Source organism: Ahaetulla prasina, chromosome 4, assembly GCF_028640845.1.
Source record: "Ahaetulla prasina isolate Xishuangbanna chromosome 4, ASM2864084v1, whole genome shotgun sequence".
NCBI classification, from domain to species: Eukaryota; Metazoa; Chordata; class Lepidosauria; order Squamata; family Colubridae; genus Ahaetulla; species Ahaetulla prasina.
Genome location: NC_080542.1, coordinates 80,597,803 through 80,613,007, shown reverse-complemented (window position 1 = coordinate 80,613,007; position 15,205 = coordinate 80,597,803). Strand labels below are relative to the sequence as shown.

The window sequence follows — 15,205 nt, the reverse complement described above, 5'->3', positions numbered from 1 at the left end:
ACTACTAGCAGACGCCTGGTACAAACAGAATAAAGAGGCATCATCTATTGCGTCATCGCAGAGGCTCAGCTCGTCCTTTCATCCAAGTACGAATGAGGTGACAGAATGATCCAATACAATGATAGAATATTTGAAGTGCTGTGTAGACTATCAACAATCCAACTGGGCCAGAACTACTGCCATTTGCAGAATTGGCATATAACAATGCAGTACATAGCAGCACAGGACTATCACCTTTCCAAATCAACCAGAATGGAATTTGTCCCCATGCCCAAATTACCCAGAGAACCTCCTTCATCCATGTCATTAAATGAATGGATGGAATCCCTAAAAGGATTGTGAGAAAATACCAAGCACACTTTGAGAGAGGCAGCAAAAACTTATTAAAAACAGGCTGACAAATGCAAGTCTCTCCAACTGTAATTCTGGGTGGGAGATAGGATCTACCTATCCACCAAATATCTAAAATTAAAATTAGCATCTAGGAAATTGGGCCCGAAGTTTGTAGGGCTATTCCCTATAGTAAAGGTAATTAACCCTGTGACAGTACAATTGAAACTTTTCCAGCTGTTGGGGAAAGTGCATCCATTTTTCCACTGTAGCTTGCTGAAGTCAGCAGCAAGTTCACAGCTCGGGCAGCCCCAAAGTTCTCAGCAAGTTCACAGTAGATCGGGCAGCCCCAAAGCCACTTGTAATTGAAGGGAAAATAAAAAGGATCTTAGATTCCAGAGTACACTTTTTTTTGACAATTGCAGTACTTAGTTTATTGGAAAGGATACCCCATCTGAGCTCTCTGGGTGAAAAGTTGGAAGGTAAAGCAATTGCTGATTAAGCAATTTCATGATAAGTATCCCCATCAGCCAAAAGGGCCCTCCTGGGGTGGAGAGAGGGGGTTAGAGACTTCCCCAATTAATCTCTCTGTGATCTCTCTCTATCTTGCAGGAAACATTCTTCAGTTGAAGGCAGGCAGCCTGTCAATCCTGAAGTTGCCCTAACTGTGGCCATTTTATTTTTGGTAGTTTTCTCTAGGGAGGTTTCTCTTCTCACTGCTTCAGTGTTGATACAGCCTGGAATGAAGGGGCCAGGGAGGGGTTGTAGAGATAGCTAGGTTGTTGTAGCCTAAATAAAATTCTTTCCCCTGGAAATCAAAGACATTAGAGCAGGTGTTCAGAAGGTGGATACTGAGGTCACCTAGCAACTGGACTTTATGCTGATTGGACCATGTGACTGAAGACTCTGAGGGGGAAGTGACAAGGTTTTATTTTTAATTGGATGTAAAACAGGTAGGAACTTAGAGGCAGTTTTCCACCGAGAATATGCCAATTTGATATGTACCAATAAAATGTTCTTTGAGAAATTTGCCTGCCTCTGAGTTTTTATTGAATGGGATGTATTACTTGGAACCTTAACAGCGCCCAAGAGAGTCACCTTCTCGCACTTTTCCATCTGGCCAGACTAAGGCCATTTCCACATCTTGGCGCTCCTGTAATGGGCCCCCCCCGCCCCCTCCAAGCAAGTGATGTTTTCACAGGCAAAACTCCAAGGTAGCTCTAAGGTGCCCAAGGGGAGGAAGCATGGGGAGAAAGCATCTTGGCAACTGGACTCAGGGGACCTTAGGGTTTTGTTGTGAAAGTCCCATGCTCCTGGGAAGACTTCTTCCCCATCTTCCCAGGAGCATGGGAGTTTTCACGATGAGGCCCTGAGCTTCCCTGCAGTTTGTTCTGCTGTTGGAGGATTGGCAGCAGAAGCCCCACCATGGCCCACACCAACTCCTTGCAGTCATCCATGTCAGGATTGCTTTCCCCTTCTGGTTCTTTTTGTGCGAGTTGGAGCGGGGCAGAAATTCCGACTCAGATTTGGGGTCTGTTTCAGCCTCCTGGCATGGGTTTTGGGCAGAGGCTGGAGGGAAGCGCCACTGGTGGTGAAGAGCCGGAGGGCCTCATTCCCAGTGGGACTGGGATCATAGCCTGAAACTGACTGACCATCTCGGTCCACTGAGACTCCAGGCACCAGTATTTGGCCTTGTACTCCCACAGGTCTTCCCTCTGTTTGGAAAGCCTATGCTCATAGCCCTCAGTGAGGAGCCACCTTTTTGAACTGAGCCAGCAGTTCTATAAACTCTTTCTCATGGTAGCTGCTTAGCTTCAACAACTGCTTCCTATTTGGGTCCTAAGGAGCCCAGGTGGTGAGGAGTGGCTGGGAGGAACAAGGAGAGGCCGGGCGAGGTGCCCCTCGATGTGAGCTATGTTGAATTGGCCACACCCACCCAATCACATGACCACCCAGCCATGCCCACTCAGCTGGTCATTAGGGCAGAGAACTGATTATTAAATTATTTGAATCCCACCACTGGAAGAAAATAATATCAGTTGATGGTGATCAAGTGAAAAACTGTTAAATTCACATACTTAAAAGGTTTCAAACTGCCTCTGCAGGTCTTAAAAACACAATGGATCTTTAACATATTTTATTTTATTTTTATTTATTTTGTCATAACAGTATATATAAGCATTAACATGAATTAACTATATAGTATATAAGCATATATAAGAGCATAAGTATGTAATAACTATATTAATTGGATATAATGAAGAGGAACAATAGGACAGGGAAGGGTAGGCACGTTTGTGCTCTTTTGCACGCCATTTATAGGGGCGTGCATAAGATATTATAACTGTTAATTGATAAGATATTTGTATTCTGTTTTACATATAACCTACATCTGCGTAACCAATTGGTTCCGCTTCTTTATCACCTCATCTCAATTTAAATTTTATATCAATCTAATCATTCCACTGAATCTGATGAAAAGAGCTGAAACTCACAAAAGCTTATGCTGTTTAATAAAGTTTGTTAAGAGTGATAAAAAATTGCTATCAAACTGCTTATGTATTTGAAGCATGTTACCCGTGAACAACCTTCAGGTCTGTGTTGTAGTACAAGTTGAGCTGCTGATTACTGCCCATGTTACAGCCTGTTAAATTGCACAGAACCAGAAGAACAGGACTGGGACCTGTGGCCCAAGAGTTACTCAGATCCAGGGCAAGATATCCTTTCACAGAAGTATCAGTAACTGATATTTTTAACTATTTTGTTCCAAATAATATTGTGTCAAATTGAATCTGTAGTGCTTGTAGTGTGTATTGACGATTATTTGTATCAGCAATGTTAGTCACAGGGATGCAGGAGTTGGGAGTGATAAAGGAATCCTAAGTAAAACAGGAATGATAAAGCTATTAAAATGCTGAGAAGCTGCTGTTCATCACTTCCTTAGCTACAGTCTTTTTAAGTAATTTAGTGCAGCATGGGTTTGGAACTAAAACCTTGTGTGGCCAACTTCCGTACTGCTGACAATTCAATATTCTATTTCTCCTATGATCATCAAGTTCTCAAAGTCTTAGCCCTGCTGCTATTTTGATCACACTCCCATTTTCTGCATAGGATGAGCTCTTTATCTGCTAATTTACAAGATGATTCATATCTGTGCTCCCAAGGCCTGAATCCAGAGCAATCTGACAAGTTTCTTCCAGAAAATTATAGCAAGGATCAATTTTAAAAAATGTGTTAACCTAAGTATATCAGTAAAGTTATAAATAAGAAAAACCAACATGTACAGTAAATGTGAAACAACAGGGGCAAACTAAAGATTTCTGCATCAGATCTAGTCATCTTCTCCAAAAATTTATAGGCATCCAGAAATTTCTCCTGTGTGCTAAGTATGTTATATCTTCTCCCATTCCAAATGTTATTATTTTGACCCAAGTGATCTGCCCTCACCCAGTAGATCTATTGGGTGAAAGTCCTTAGTTTCAGTTGCCAATATCTTGTTCCTAAAATTATCCATTGAATTCTATATTATGTATGGGTGTCCAACCTTTTGGCTTGCCTGAACCATACTGAATAAAGATGAATTGTCTTGGGCTGCATATAAAATATAGTTGATGTATATTAATGTTATAATAATGTTAAATGTCTAGAATCTTGTGGGGTCACATTACTAACTGTCCAGGACTGTAGGTTGGACATGCTTATTGTAGTTCTTCAGATGAATAACTTGCACCCCCTACCAGTAGGATATACTATTTCTTTTAATGACCTTTCTCCCTTTAAACTTTGATTTTCTTTATAACCCATTTACTTTCTATTGGGCAAATTATAGACATCTAATACATAAACTAATATGTACATATTCTTGAATACATATTATTTGGAAGTTTCAAATGATACAAAACAGAAGAGACAGTTTTGGAGACCCTTCAGGTGGCATATACATTTGCTGTTGTGAGCGCTACATTGGTTGCCAGTCTGCTTTCAGGTCCAGTTCAAGTGTTGGAAGAGCCTTTTCAGTTCTGCCCTTTGGAATATTATCCTGCTGGAGGTGGAGTAAGCCCCCACCCTCCTGGCCTTCAGGAAGAATGTTAAAACATGGCCCTAATATGCTGCGTCATGTTTTAATATACTATTTTAAATATATTATACTATATTATATACCTAATATAGTGCTCTATACTGGGAATAACTGATGGGGTAGAGGGAAGATCATTCTGTCCATTGTCCTCTTGGTTTCAAACCTTTATTTAATAATTTTAAACTATAATTGTTTTTCATGATCTTTTTAACATTTTTAAGCTGCTCAGAGTCACCATGACAATAAAGGGGCAGCATGCAAACTTAATAAATGATAAATAAGCTAATCATCCAGAGCTATTTATTATCTAATACTATACTTTGATTAGAATACTTACGAAATAAACAAACAATTGAAGTTTGGTTAAAAATGTCAAATGTTAGCAAACTATTTAAAACCTTGTTCTTTTAATTTAACAGGTGCATATAATAGGTTGAAAATATATAATGCAATTTCATACAATATTTTTAAGAATTAGTTTATGTAGTTGTGTGAGTTTGGTTTGATTTTGGGTTTTTACTCCTAGTTCCCCCTCTTCCACTCCAAACTATTCAGATGATGAATCTCTTTCTGAAGAGGAACTGGACAAGCTAAAGGAACAGGTAGAAGAAAAGAAAAAACTCATATCTATCATACGAAACAAACCCTGGTGCATGGCAAAAAGATTAACTTTGCTAAGGTAATAATATCTTGGTGATTACTGTTCCACATGACCTCTAGGTCTATAGGCATAAGTTTATGTTGCCATTCCATTCCACCTTCCACAAACGTTCTATTCTGTGGCTGTTATTTTATTTATTTGTATTTGTTTGTATTTATTTATTTTCATCAAGCATGTATTTTATGACAGATACAAGTGTAAACATAATTATAAAGACATGTATGAATAAAAGAAAACATTAGGTAGTGCATTCCAGGCATTGACAAGTCTATTACTGAAGTCGTATTTTCTGCAGTCTAGTTTGGATCGGTTTACCATGAGTTTGTATGTATTGTGTGCTCTTGTATTGTTTCGGTTGAAGCTGAAGTATTCATTGGCTTGTAGGACATTGTAAAGGATGATTTTATGTACTATACTTAGGTCAGACTGAAGACGGCGAAGTTCTAAGTTGTCTAAACCCAAAATTTCAAGACTAGTGGCATAGAATATTTTGTTGCGAGCAGAGGAGTGGAGGACTCTTCGTGTCAAATAACTTTGGACTCTTTTGAATGTATTAATGCAGTGTGGGTTCCAGACAGATGAGCTGTATTAAAGAATTGGTCTGGCAAGATCAGAAAATTGGTATAGTGCAGTATGAGGAAAATTTGGTAAAGGAAATTAGAAATCAGTCTCAGGAGCATATAAAGAGATTGTATAATGTGCTACTTGAAATAGATTCTGAAAGGGACTTGGTAAAGGACTGTATGATAAAGTGGGTGCAAAATTTTCAGGAGCCAATATTATTGGAAACGTGGGGAAAAATTTGGGTTAGAAATGTTAAATTCACACAGGCACAGAATTTGAGGGAAAATTTTTATAAAATGTTTTATAGATGGCATTTAGATCCTAAGAAATTATCGTGTATGTATCCAGATATGCAAGCAAAATGTTGGAGATGTAATTGTGATGACGCTACATATTTATATATTTGGTGGACTTGTAAGGATATAAAGGCCTTTTGGATAAAAATTTGGTGGATTTTACAAAATGTTTTGAAAAAGAAGATAAAGTTCCTGCCGTAATTTTTTCTGTTGGGAATTATTACGGACTGTACAGTAACTGAGACTAAATTGATTTTAAATCTAATAACAGCAGCAAGATTACTAATAGGACAGTACTGGAAGAAAAAAGAAGTACCTACAATAGAAGAATGGATATTGAAAGTTGCCAATTTGGCTGAGATGGCAAAAATATAAGCCTTTTTGAAAGACAATACGCAAGAAAGATACTTAAAGGAATGGAAAAATGGATTGACTATATTCAAAGTAGATATCAGACTAAGAGTTATCAGACTGCCTTTGAATGATTATGATGTATTATTTTTGATTGTTTTCGGGGGAAGTTAGGAATTGATGAGAATTGTAGGGGTATAATTAAGTTGGGATGAATTTTTTTTAGCATATGTTTGTTTTATTTTTAACTATACCTTGTGCTCATTCCGGGAAGTCGGGGGAGGAGGGGGGTTGTGAAGGGAGGGGGGAGGGGAGGTGGGGGGAAAGGGGGAAAAATTTTTCTGTAAAACTTTTTGAATAAAAAAAAAAGAGCCTCCTCACCTCCCAGGCAGTCCTTGTCCAGTATGATCCACACCTGCCGGTCACCCTGACGTGAGATGCCTCTCCCTTTGGCATCGGTGCGGTCCTGAGCCATGTTCTGCCTGGTGGAGCTGAGGTGCCAATTGCCTATTATTCCAGGATGCTCTCGGCGCCTGAGCAGAATTATAGTCAGTTGGACAAAGAGGCTCTTGTGGCTGTGGCAGGAATCAAGAGATTCCATATTTATGCCCGTTTTTTCTCTCTAATTATGGACCATAAGCTGTTCCTTGGCTAGCTGGCCGGGGACAAACAGTCCCCTCAAATCCTATCTCCCAGAATGTCATGCTGGGTGGAGTTTCTGGCCGCCTATAATTACAAATTACTCTAGCGGCCGGGAAAGGCAATTGGGCATGCTGATGCCCTGAGCCGGTGCCCTCTTCCTACCCCTGTTGTGGACCGAGCCCCAGCAGCATCAGTCCTTCTCATTGATGAATGTCAGTCTCCAATATCCTCTTCGGATATTGCGCGCCACTCTGTGTCAGACCGGACCCTGTCCCAGGTTCTGGACTGGGTACGCAGGGGGTGGCCAAGGGACCCAATTCCAGAAGAATTCCTTCCGTTCCGGTGCAGACAACATGAGCTGTCAGCGCTTAAGGGCTGTCTCCTGTGGGGGAATAGGATAGTAGTCCTGCAAGATCTAAGGGGGAGCATTCTTAAGACGCTCCATGAGGCCCACCCGGGCATTGTTAGAATGAAGACTTTGGCCCGTAGTTATGGGTGGTGGCCAAAGGTAGACCAGGACATCGAACGATGTGTGGGTGGGTGTCTGTGCTGCCAGCAATCGCGGGCAGCGCCCCCAGCTGTACCCGTTAGGGAATGGGAGGCCCCCCATTCACCCTAGTCTCGAATCCACCTGGATTACATGGGACCATATTTAGGGCAGTCATTTTTGGTGGTAGTTGATGCCTACTCCAAGTGGGTGGAGTTGGCACACATGTCATCTACCACCGTGGAAGCAACCATTAGGGTGCTAGAACAATTGTTCATGACCCATGGGCTACCCGACCTTGTAGTTACTGATAACAGGCCCCAATTCGCATCGGCACCCTTCCAGATGTTCTTGGCCAAGCATGGCATTTGCCATGCACCAACAGCACCATTTCACCCAGCTGCAAATGGCCGGGCAGAACGGACCGTTAGATCGGCCAAGGAGGCATTGGGTCGTATGGGGCCCACGAATTGGAATAATAGGATCTGCCAATACCTGCTGGCATAACACTTGACACCGTGCCCAGTCACCAACCTCAGCCCGGCTGAACTATTGATGGGAAGGCGGTTGCGGACGACTCTGGATAGGCTACACCCCCACTATGACACAGAGCGGGGGCCAGACAATTCAATCACAACTAAAGGGTTCAAAGGAGGGGACACTGTGTTTGCCCAGAACTTTGGGTCATTGCCTAAGTGGGTGCCAGGCACCATTATACAAATAACCGGGCCCTATTCCTACAGGGTCCGGCTAGCTGACAGACGAGAGTGGTGCCGCCATATAAATCAACTCAGATGGTGGACACCCGGCATGGAGGGCCTCACCTATGATCAGGACTACCCGGGAACCTCGGAGCAGGCCACTCCGGTTCCACCTTCCAGGCCACCGGTCCTGGAAGGAAACCACGAACACGCCGGCCCATTTTGGGAACCCGGCCTTCCAGACCTGCAGGCTGGGGAGAGACTCCAACCCTCAAAATGCGGATCAATCTCACCGAGAAATGTACCTGAAGTTTCCGAAGTTTCCGCATTGGCCAGGTCTTCTTTGGGGGTGGAGTTGTCATTTCCAGCAGAAGCATCATCAGCCTCAGCCACTCCTCCTCCGGCGGCTGCCGCTCCTGAACTAAAATCTGGGCGGAGCCGACATCGGCCTGCATACTTGGCCGATTACACATGCGCGGTCCAAGAGGGGAAGGGTGTAAAGTCCTCGGAGTTACGACGCATCTCTAGCCTGGCAACAGCCAGGTGTATGCTGATTGGGTGAGATGCGCCACAAGAAAAGCAGGAGTTTTGGAGCCCTGTCATTGGTGCAGCCCCCTCTGGCAGCCGGTACATAAGAGCTGTCAAGGGCTTCTATGTTTCAGTCAGAGTTCTCTTGCTGTTACCTACGTTGGTTAAAAATAAAGTTTGTTGAAAGCAGTTCCTGACTGAACCCTTCCTAGTTACCATATACCAGATTTATTAGATGGAAGAGATTAAATCAGTTTATAACGCAGATATATAATGCATCTTGGAGAAGGAATTTCAGATCTACTCTACTGTTACTTCAAACTTCTTATTTCATTTATTTATTTCTTTTGTCAAATTTATTTGCCTCCCTTCTCATAGTTCAAGATAATCCTCAGCAGCTCTGTGAGTTCAACGCCAGTACTTTTAATATTTGCAATATACTATATTGTGATTAATGTCATAGTAAGTTTTAGAAGTCATTTAGACCAACTATCTCTGATGGATAGGTATGCATCATATTATGTTAGCTAAATATAATCCTTTTCAAAAAAATTTTTTTTACTTAGGGAGGCTCAAGATTTTGTAGAAAAATTTGAAGGTGCTTTGGGAAAGGGAAAAGGAAAAAAATTATATGCATATAAGATGATGTTGACAAAGGTAAGTGATCAGTATTATTTATAAGATGTTTATACTATTGAAATTTAGAAGTCTGCACAACTTATATTAAAAGTGAAAATACTGACATGAGTTTCAAAACTAAAACTCAATGTTTGACAGGCAGTAAATCTGAAAACTAACTTTGATAGATGCATCTCTACCAATGCATTCCCTCACTCATTCAAAACACTTTAAAATCTACTCTCCTCCCCAACTTGTTAACAAAAGAAATGGCAGTTGTGGGCAGAGTACAAAGAGTGTTAAGACCAGTGGTGGGATTCAAATCATTTAACAACCGGTTCTCTGCCCTAATGACCAGCTGGGTAGGCGTGGCTCGATGGTCATGTGACCATGTGGGCATGGCCAACTCAACGTCACTTACATTGATGGGTGCTTTGTCTTAGCTGTTACAATGTAATAAGGGTTAACCAGAGAGGCAGTTTCTGCAAGCAGAGCAATAAAGATTAGGCAAGAAACACCAGAATGTTTCCTTCCTGCCTTCCTTACAGGATTAGCCCTGTAAAGCGGAAAAAAACAAAATAAGATTTCTTCCAACAACCGGTTCTCCGAACTGCTTCGAAAGTTAACAAACGGTTCTCACGAATAGGTGCGAACTGGCTGAATCCCACCACTGGTTAAGACTAAATAAAACAAAGAACAGAGCAGAACTACAAGTTGTCCTTTCCCTCCCCCCCAACCCCATTTAATTATGTTGTTAATAAATATTTTTTATCAGGAGCATGTTCTGTAAGAAAACAACCTTTTAAAAACTTTTGAATATTTTTGACAATCATTTCCTTGCCCTAACATTAGGGAAAGGAGGAAATTATATTAATTTTTACAAGTTGAATAACAGACATTAAGTAATACTTTCTTTAGGCCTCCATGTTCCTAATTACAATAAATATGCTAATTGGATGTGAGGCAAAAGCTGTTTCTTTTCCCTGTATTAGCACAACATGGAAAAATCAAAATGCTAGTGAAATGTACCATGTCAGCAAGATAAAAGCAGCCTTCTAAAAAGACAATTACATCCTCAGTGCAACAACTGTTCTGGAGGAGAGAGAATGAATATGGCAGAACAACCTCTAAATCCACTTTCAAAAGCCAAGTCCAGCCACAAAAACTGGAGAACACATCCACTATTGGCTATGTGATCTGTTATCAAAGGATCTGGTGCAAATTTTACAGTGCCAGCTTTTGGGATGGCCTAAAGAGAAGTTTAGATTCCTTTTATAAGGCAAAAATAATAGAACTGGCCTATGCTGAAGAGCTGAAGAATTAAGAATTAAAGAATTCTTGTTACTATTATAGTTCAATAAAAATCAGGAAGAAATTTAGATTGGATTTGGCATTTTTAATCCCATTGGGTTCTTTACAAATACCTTGATAAGCAGTAGTAGTGTGTTCCACTTACCTTTGCTACCGGTTCGGAATTGTGAGTGGCCTTGCGTGCTCGCTTCGCTCGTCGACAGCACTTCATTTGCCCGCAGCGCTTCTGCACATGCACAGAGCATCTGTGATGACATGCATGTGGGCAGACCTTCCCACCGATGCCACTACCGGTTCACCTAAATTGGGGTGAAGCGGTAGAAACTACCACTGATAGGCAGATGTTGTATAATGGTGTTATAAGAATGATTGCAGGATGTATGCTGTTCCAAATAAAGCTGCCATTTTGCAATTGACTGATGGTGATTTTTTCAATGCAAATGGTGTTCAAGTCAGACTCCAGTGGTTTTAGAATTGCATCTAAACCATCTATTACTATTGGTATTATCATTGCTTCCCCACCCCCAGACTATTTGCAGTTCTCTGTACTGTGTACAGAGTACTGTGGTTTTCTCTGCTTCTTTTTCTTCTGTCCTGTTGTCTTCATATACTGCCACATCACTCTCCAAATGTTTTTGTCTTTCTTATCTAAAGTTGTTAAATATGTAGCTGGTGTTTTTATGAATTCTAAAGTCTCAAAACACTTTAGCTTCTTTATATTCTATTACTGTGACTATTTTGAGGTTCCATCTGCAAGCAAATGGTATTTCTTGCAAATATTCCAATGTCCCATTGTTGCTACTTTGTCATGCCATAATTTGTGGTCCATCTGTGTGATCTTCTTATAGCAGCTAAGTGGTCCACTCTTTCTTCAGTTTCTCAATTCTGGCTTTATATTCATTTGTTTTTAAGATTTGTTTTTGTGCATCCAGAATTAGTCTTGCCTCTTTTTTCAATTTTCCTGTTTTTAGCCATTACTGGGTCTTATTATCTGTTTTGCCTGCTTTTTTAAAAACATTTTCTATTTTCTTATATATTTTTTATAATCATATCAAATCAATGCGTGAACAGTATGGCACCTGAGTGCCATATATTCTAATACAAATAAAACTAGTAAAAATAATCGTAGTTATTACATTCAATCAACTTACATATTTATGATAATGATACACAATTATAATAAGTTGCAATCTGTCATTGTTCAATTATTCCATGTTTTCTCTTGTTACTTTATTTTATTATATAAAAGTGTCTACACTAACATTCCCCTTTCTCTTATTTCTATCACTTATTCTAACTTTTAATCATGTCACCTTTTACTGAAAAAACATTTTCTTTCTATCCTACCTGGCTTCTAGTTGTGTCACCTACCTGAAACAAAGGGAGGGGGAGAAAGAAAAGAGAGAGAGAAAAGGAAAAGCAAATCAAAACAACAACGAAGAAAAGAAATCATTTATCCATTGTCTCTTGACCGCTTCAATACTTTGGTTGCTATGCCTTTTTTAATTTGCCTCCCACCCAGATATAAAACTGAAAGTTAGCAAATGAAATAAGTAAAGATGAAATGAAATATATGCAAGAAGTAAAAAAGGAAGGAGTATACTGTTTTAAGAAAAATAGACCAGCAGATGAAATGTGAAAGATAAAATGGTTTATAGGTGAAGATAATTGAAAGTGAGATATAAAATTGAATAAAATTGAATATGTCACAATTGCCTTTTCAATAGATACAAAGTTTTCACAAAACTGAAATGTCCAGCCACTTTAGCGTCATGGCAATGTTGCAAAATCATCCCCCTCAGATTGGCAGGGACATTACAGCTTGGCACCCACCCAAGCAAAACCATCCCAGATGGTGCATTCGTTCGAGTGGGCTAAAAATCAAGCATCAGTTTTCAGTGCTTCTTTTAACAGTTCAAATTGCTTTACCAATTACCAATCATAAAATTGTATGAAGGGATACCATCCAATCAGACACCACTCCTTCAAAAGCTCTAGTCACGCATCTCACCCAGGCTGCGTCGGAAAGAAAATCTTCTCCCCAGTCTTGCATGTGCTTCCAGGAAGCACCCAAGCCCTTTGGGATCCCCACCATATTTTCCAGGCAAAGGGGGAATTTGGGGCCTTCGTAGCAATGCCTGCCCAGCAGGGGGGGCCTGGCCCACAATGGATGCTATGGGCCCCGGGGTCTGGGCTGCGTCTTCCCAGCCTCCAGCTGTCTCTTCTGAGCAAGTAGCAGCTTCAGCTCCCCCCGGCCACATTCATCTCCTCCCCTTCCAGAGAATCCCTGGGCAGGCAATTCATACCTTTCATGGGCTCTTTGACTCTCAGAGGCTTCTCTCAGCAGCTGTACCACTTGGGTGATCAGGAGGTCTTCCTTCTGTTCTTCCTGCCAGGTGACCATTCCTCCTCAACAACCGGGAGGGACCTCCTCCGGCTCTGACAGCATCTCCACTCCCAATGACCATCTGGGCCTCTCCAACTTTTCTTCAAGCTGTAATTTTGCCAGCCATTCCGAAGCATCCCAGCCGGGTTGTGTCTGAGGGAGAGAGGAACCAGCAGCTCCCATGTTTTCCTGGTTGCTGCCTTGGTCAAACATTCTTTTCTCAACCCCCACGGTGTGGCTCCTGGATGGCTGAAGAGTGGGAGCTTGCTTAATGTCAGGAATGCGTCCTTTCAATACTCAAGAAAGAAAAACCCCAATTCCATGGTTTGTAGAGAAAGGTACTTTTACTAAATATGAACTGAAAGCAAACAAAGTGAAAGCAAGCTCTGAGATAATTGGCGCGGAATACAGATATAAGAAATAAGCATCAAGCCCTCCTCCTGGCAGTCCAGTCAGTCTTGTCCAATCCATGTTCCCCTTTGGTGCCATGTGGGGCACATCTTCAGATGGTTTCATCCCTCTGGTATGCTTGGGCCATTAGCTGTGCGTGTTATCAGCCTGCCTTCTAACGATGAGCACATTTGAAGGTAATTATTAATTTTAAAGTTTCGTTTCTCTTCCAACCTCCATTCTCTCCTCCCCCCCCCACCCCGCCATTACCATGACAGCCATAGCAAGCTAGGCCTCAATCAGAAAATATATTATCCACTGCAATAACCTAATTAATTCCTAGCAATAAAACAGTAAAGCTAATTAACTCCTAGCAATAAAGCAGTAACTTGTAGCGGGCGGAGGCTTTCCTTTTAGGGCTTTGATCTTAAAGTTCCTCTTTGGGTTTGTTTTTTTTTGGTGGTTTTTTTTGTTGTTGTTGTTGTTTTCCTTCACTCTGAATTCCCGCATGCCAATTAGCTGCTAATTTCGGGCTGGGACTTCTTTCAAGCTTTAAAAATGTTTCCTTCTTACCTGTGAGTTGGCCAATCACTCCCCCAGTAACAATACTCCGTTCAATCACTGCTTCTGCTCAAATCTTAGCCAGGTTGCCCCAACTTGTAGCAGCAGTTTCAATGGTCACTGCCCCTGCCGCCGAGTCAAAGAGCTGCCTTCAACCTTTCAAGGAACTTGCCTGTTCCTCTTGGTCTTCTGAGGCACCTCTCTCTCTCCACATCCCTCCAAGACGGTTCCGGTCCGAAGACCCCCTGACAGCGGTTTGTCTGGTTGGATTTTTACAAAGCTCATCAGAGCTTTGCTATTTCCCAACCAGTATTGCCGCAACACTTCCTGTTTCTCAATCACTGTTATTTTCATTGTTGTCGCCTCCTTGTCTTCTTCTTCTTCTTCTTCTTCTGTTGACTCCTCTCTTTCTTGGGCATCTTGATCTTTACTCATCATCCTTCCTATGGCTTTTTCCATTTTTTCCATATCTCCTTAAATCCTTTCTCCATGATGTCTTTTGTGTTTTGAAAAAGAAAACACCATTTCCTTTGAAATTTCACTCATTTCTTCCTTAAAATGCATTTTATTTTATTTTTTAAAAATTCAACTTTTGTCCAACAGTCCAAAAACTATTTATTCAATCCTTGAGTTGAGTTGAGTCAAAAAGTACTCCAATCCCAGTTCTTTATATCCCATATGTTGTTCATTCCATTTAGATAATCCCAGAGGTTATCAAGAGTCTCTTTGCATCTACTAGTTCAATCTTCTAGTATAATATTCAGGGGTCCTTTTAGTTAGAAAACTTCCTTATTTTTATACTTGGGTTTCCAGTAGTCCAGTAGCCATAGGGTGGTTAAAAGTAATCCAATAAATATTTTCACACTCCTTCATATAGGTATTTCCACCTTTTGTCAGCAGGTGGCACTCTCAGCGTAAATTTCAATATCACCATAATTCCAGCATTCTTTTAGTTATAGAACAGGGGTGTCCAAACTATGGCCCGCGGGCCAACTGCGGCCCGCGGGTCAGTTTTTATTGGCCCGCAGCAAATTCTGAAAATATAATTGAATATGGCCCGCACATGGCGCTTGAGCTCAACTCTGTAAAACCCCGTTAGCATTCCCTGAACACGCTGGCCAGCCCTGCCCCCCCTTCCCCAAGCAGGGCAAGGTCAGGGCAGGGGCCCCACTCCCCTGTGCGGGACCCCCGGACCCCGCAAGTTCCTTACACAACCGCTCGGCCTGGGTCGGGTCTGCGCACGGGGCGGGCGATTGGCATTCCCACGCGGGCTTCACATGCTCGCTGGCTGGCTGGCTGGC

General features: G+C 41.6%; 1 protein-coding gene across 1 annotated transcript in view; it reads left to right on the top strand.

Moving 5' to 3' along the window:
* Positions 1–15,205, top strand: part of LOC131198440 (transmembrane channel-like protein 2) — a 286,411-nt gene that overhangs the window by 189,080 nt on the left and 82,126 nt on the right. Inside the window, exons 5-6 of the mRNA XM_058183084.1 lie at positions 4,935–5,087; positions 9,205–9,295. Coding sequence (XP_058039067.1) covers positions 4,935–5,087; positions 9,205–9,295 — 244 coding nt within the window. The remainder of the gene's footprint in view (positions 1–4,934; positions 5,088–9,204; positions 9,296–15,205) is intronic.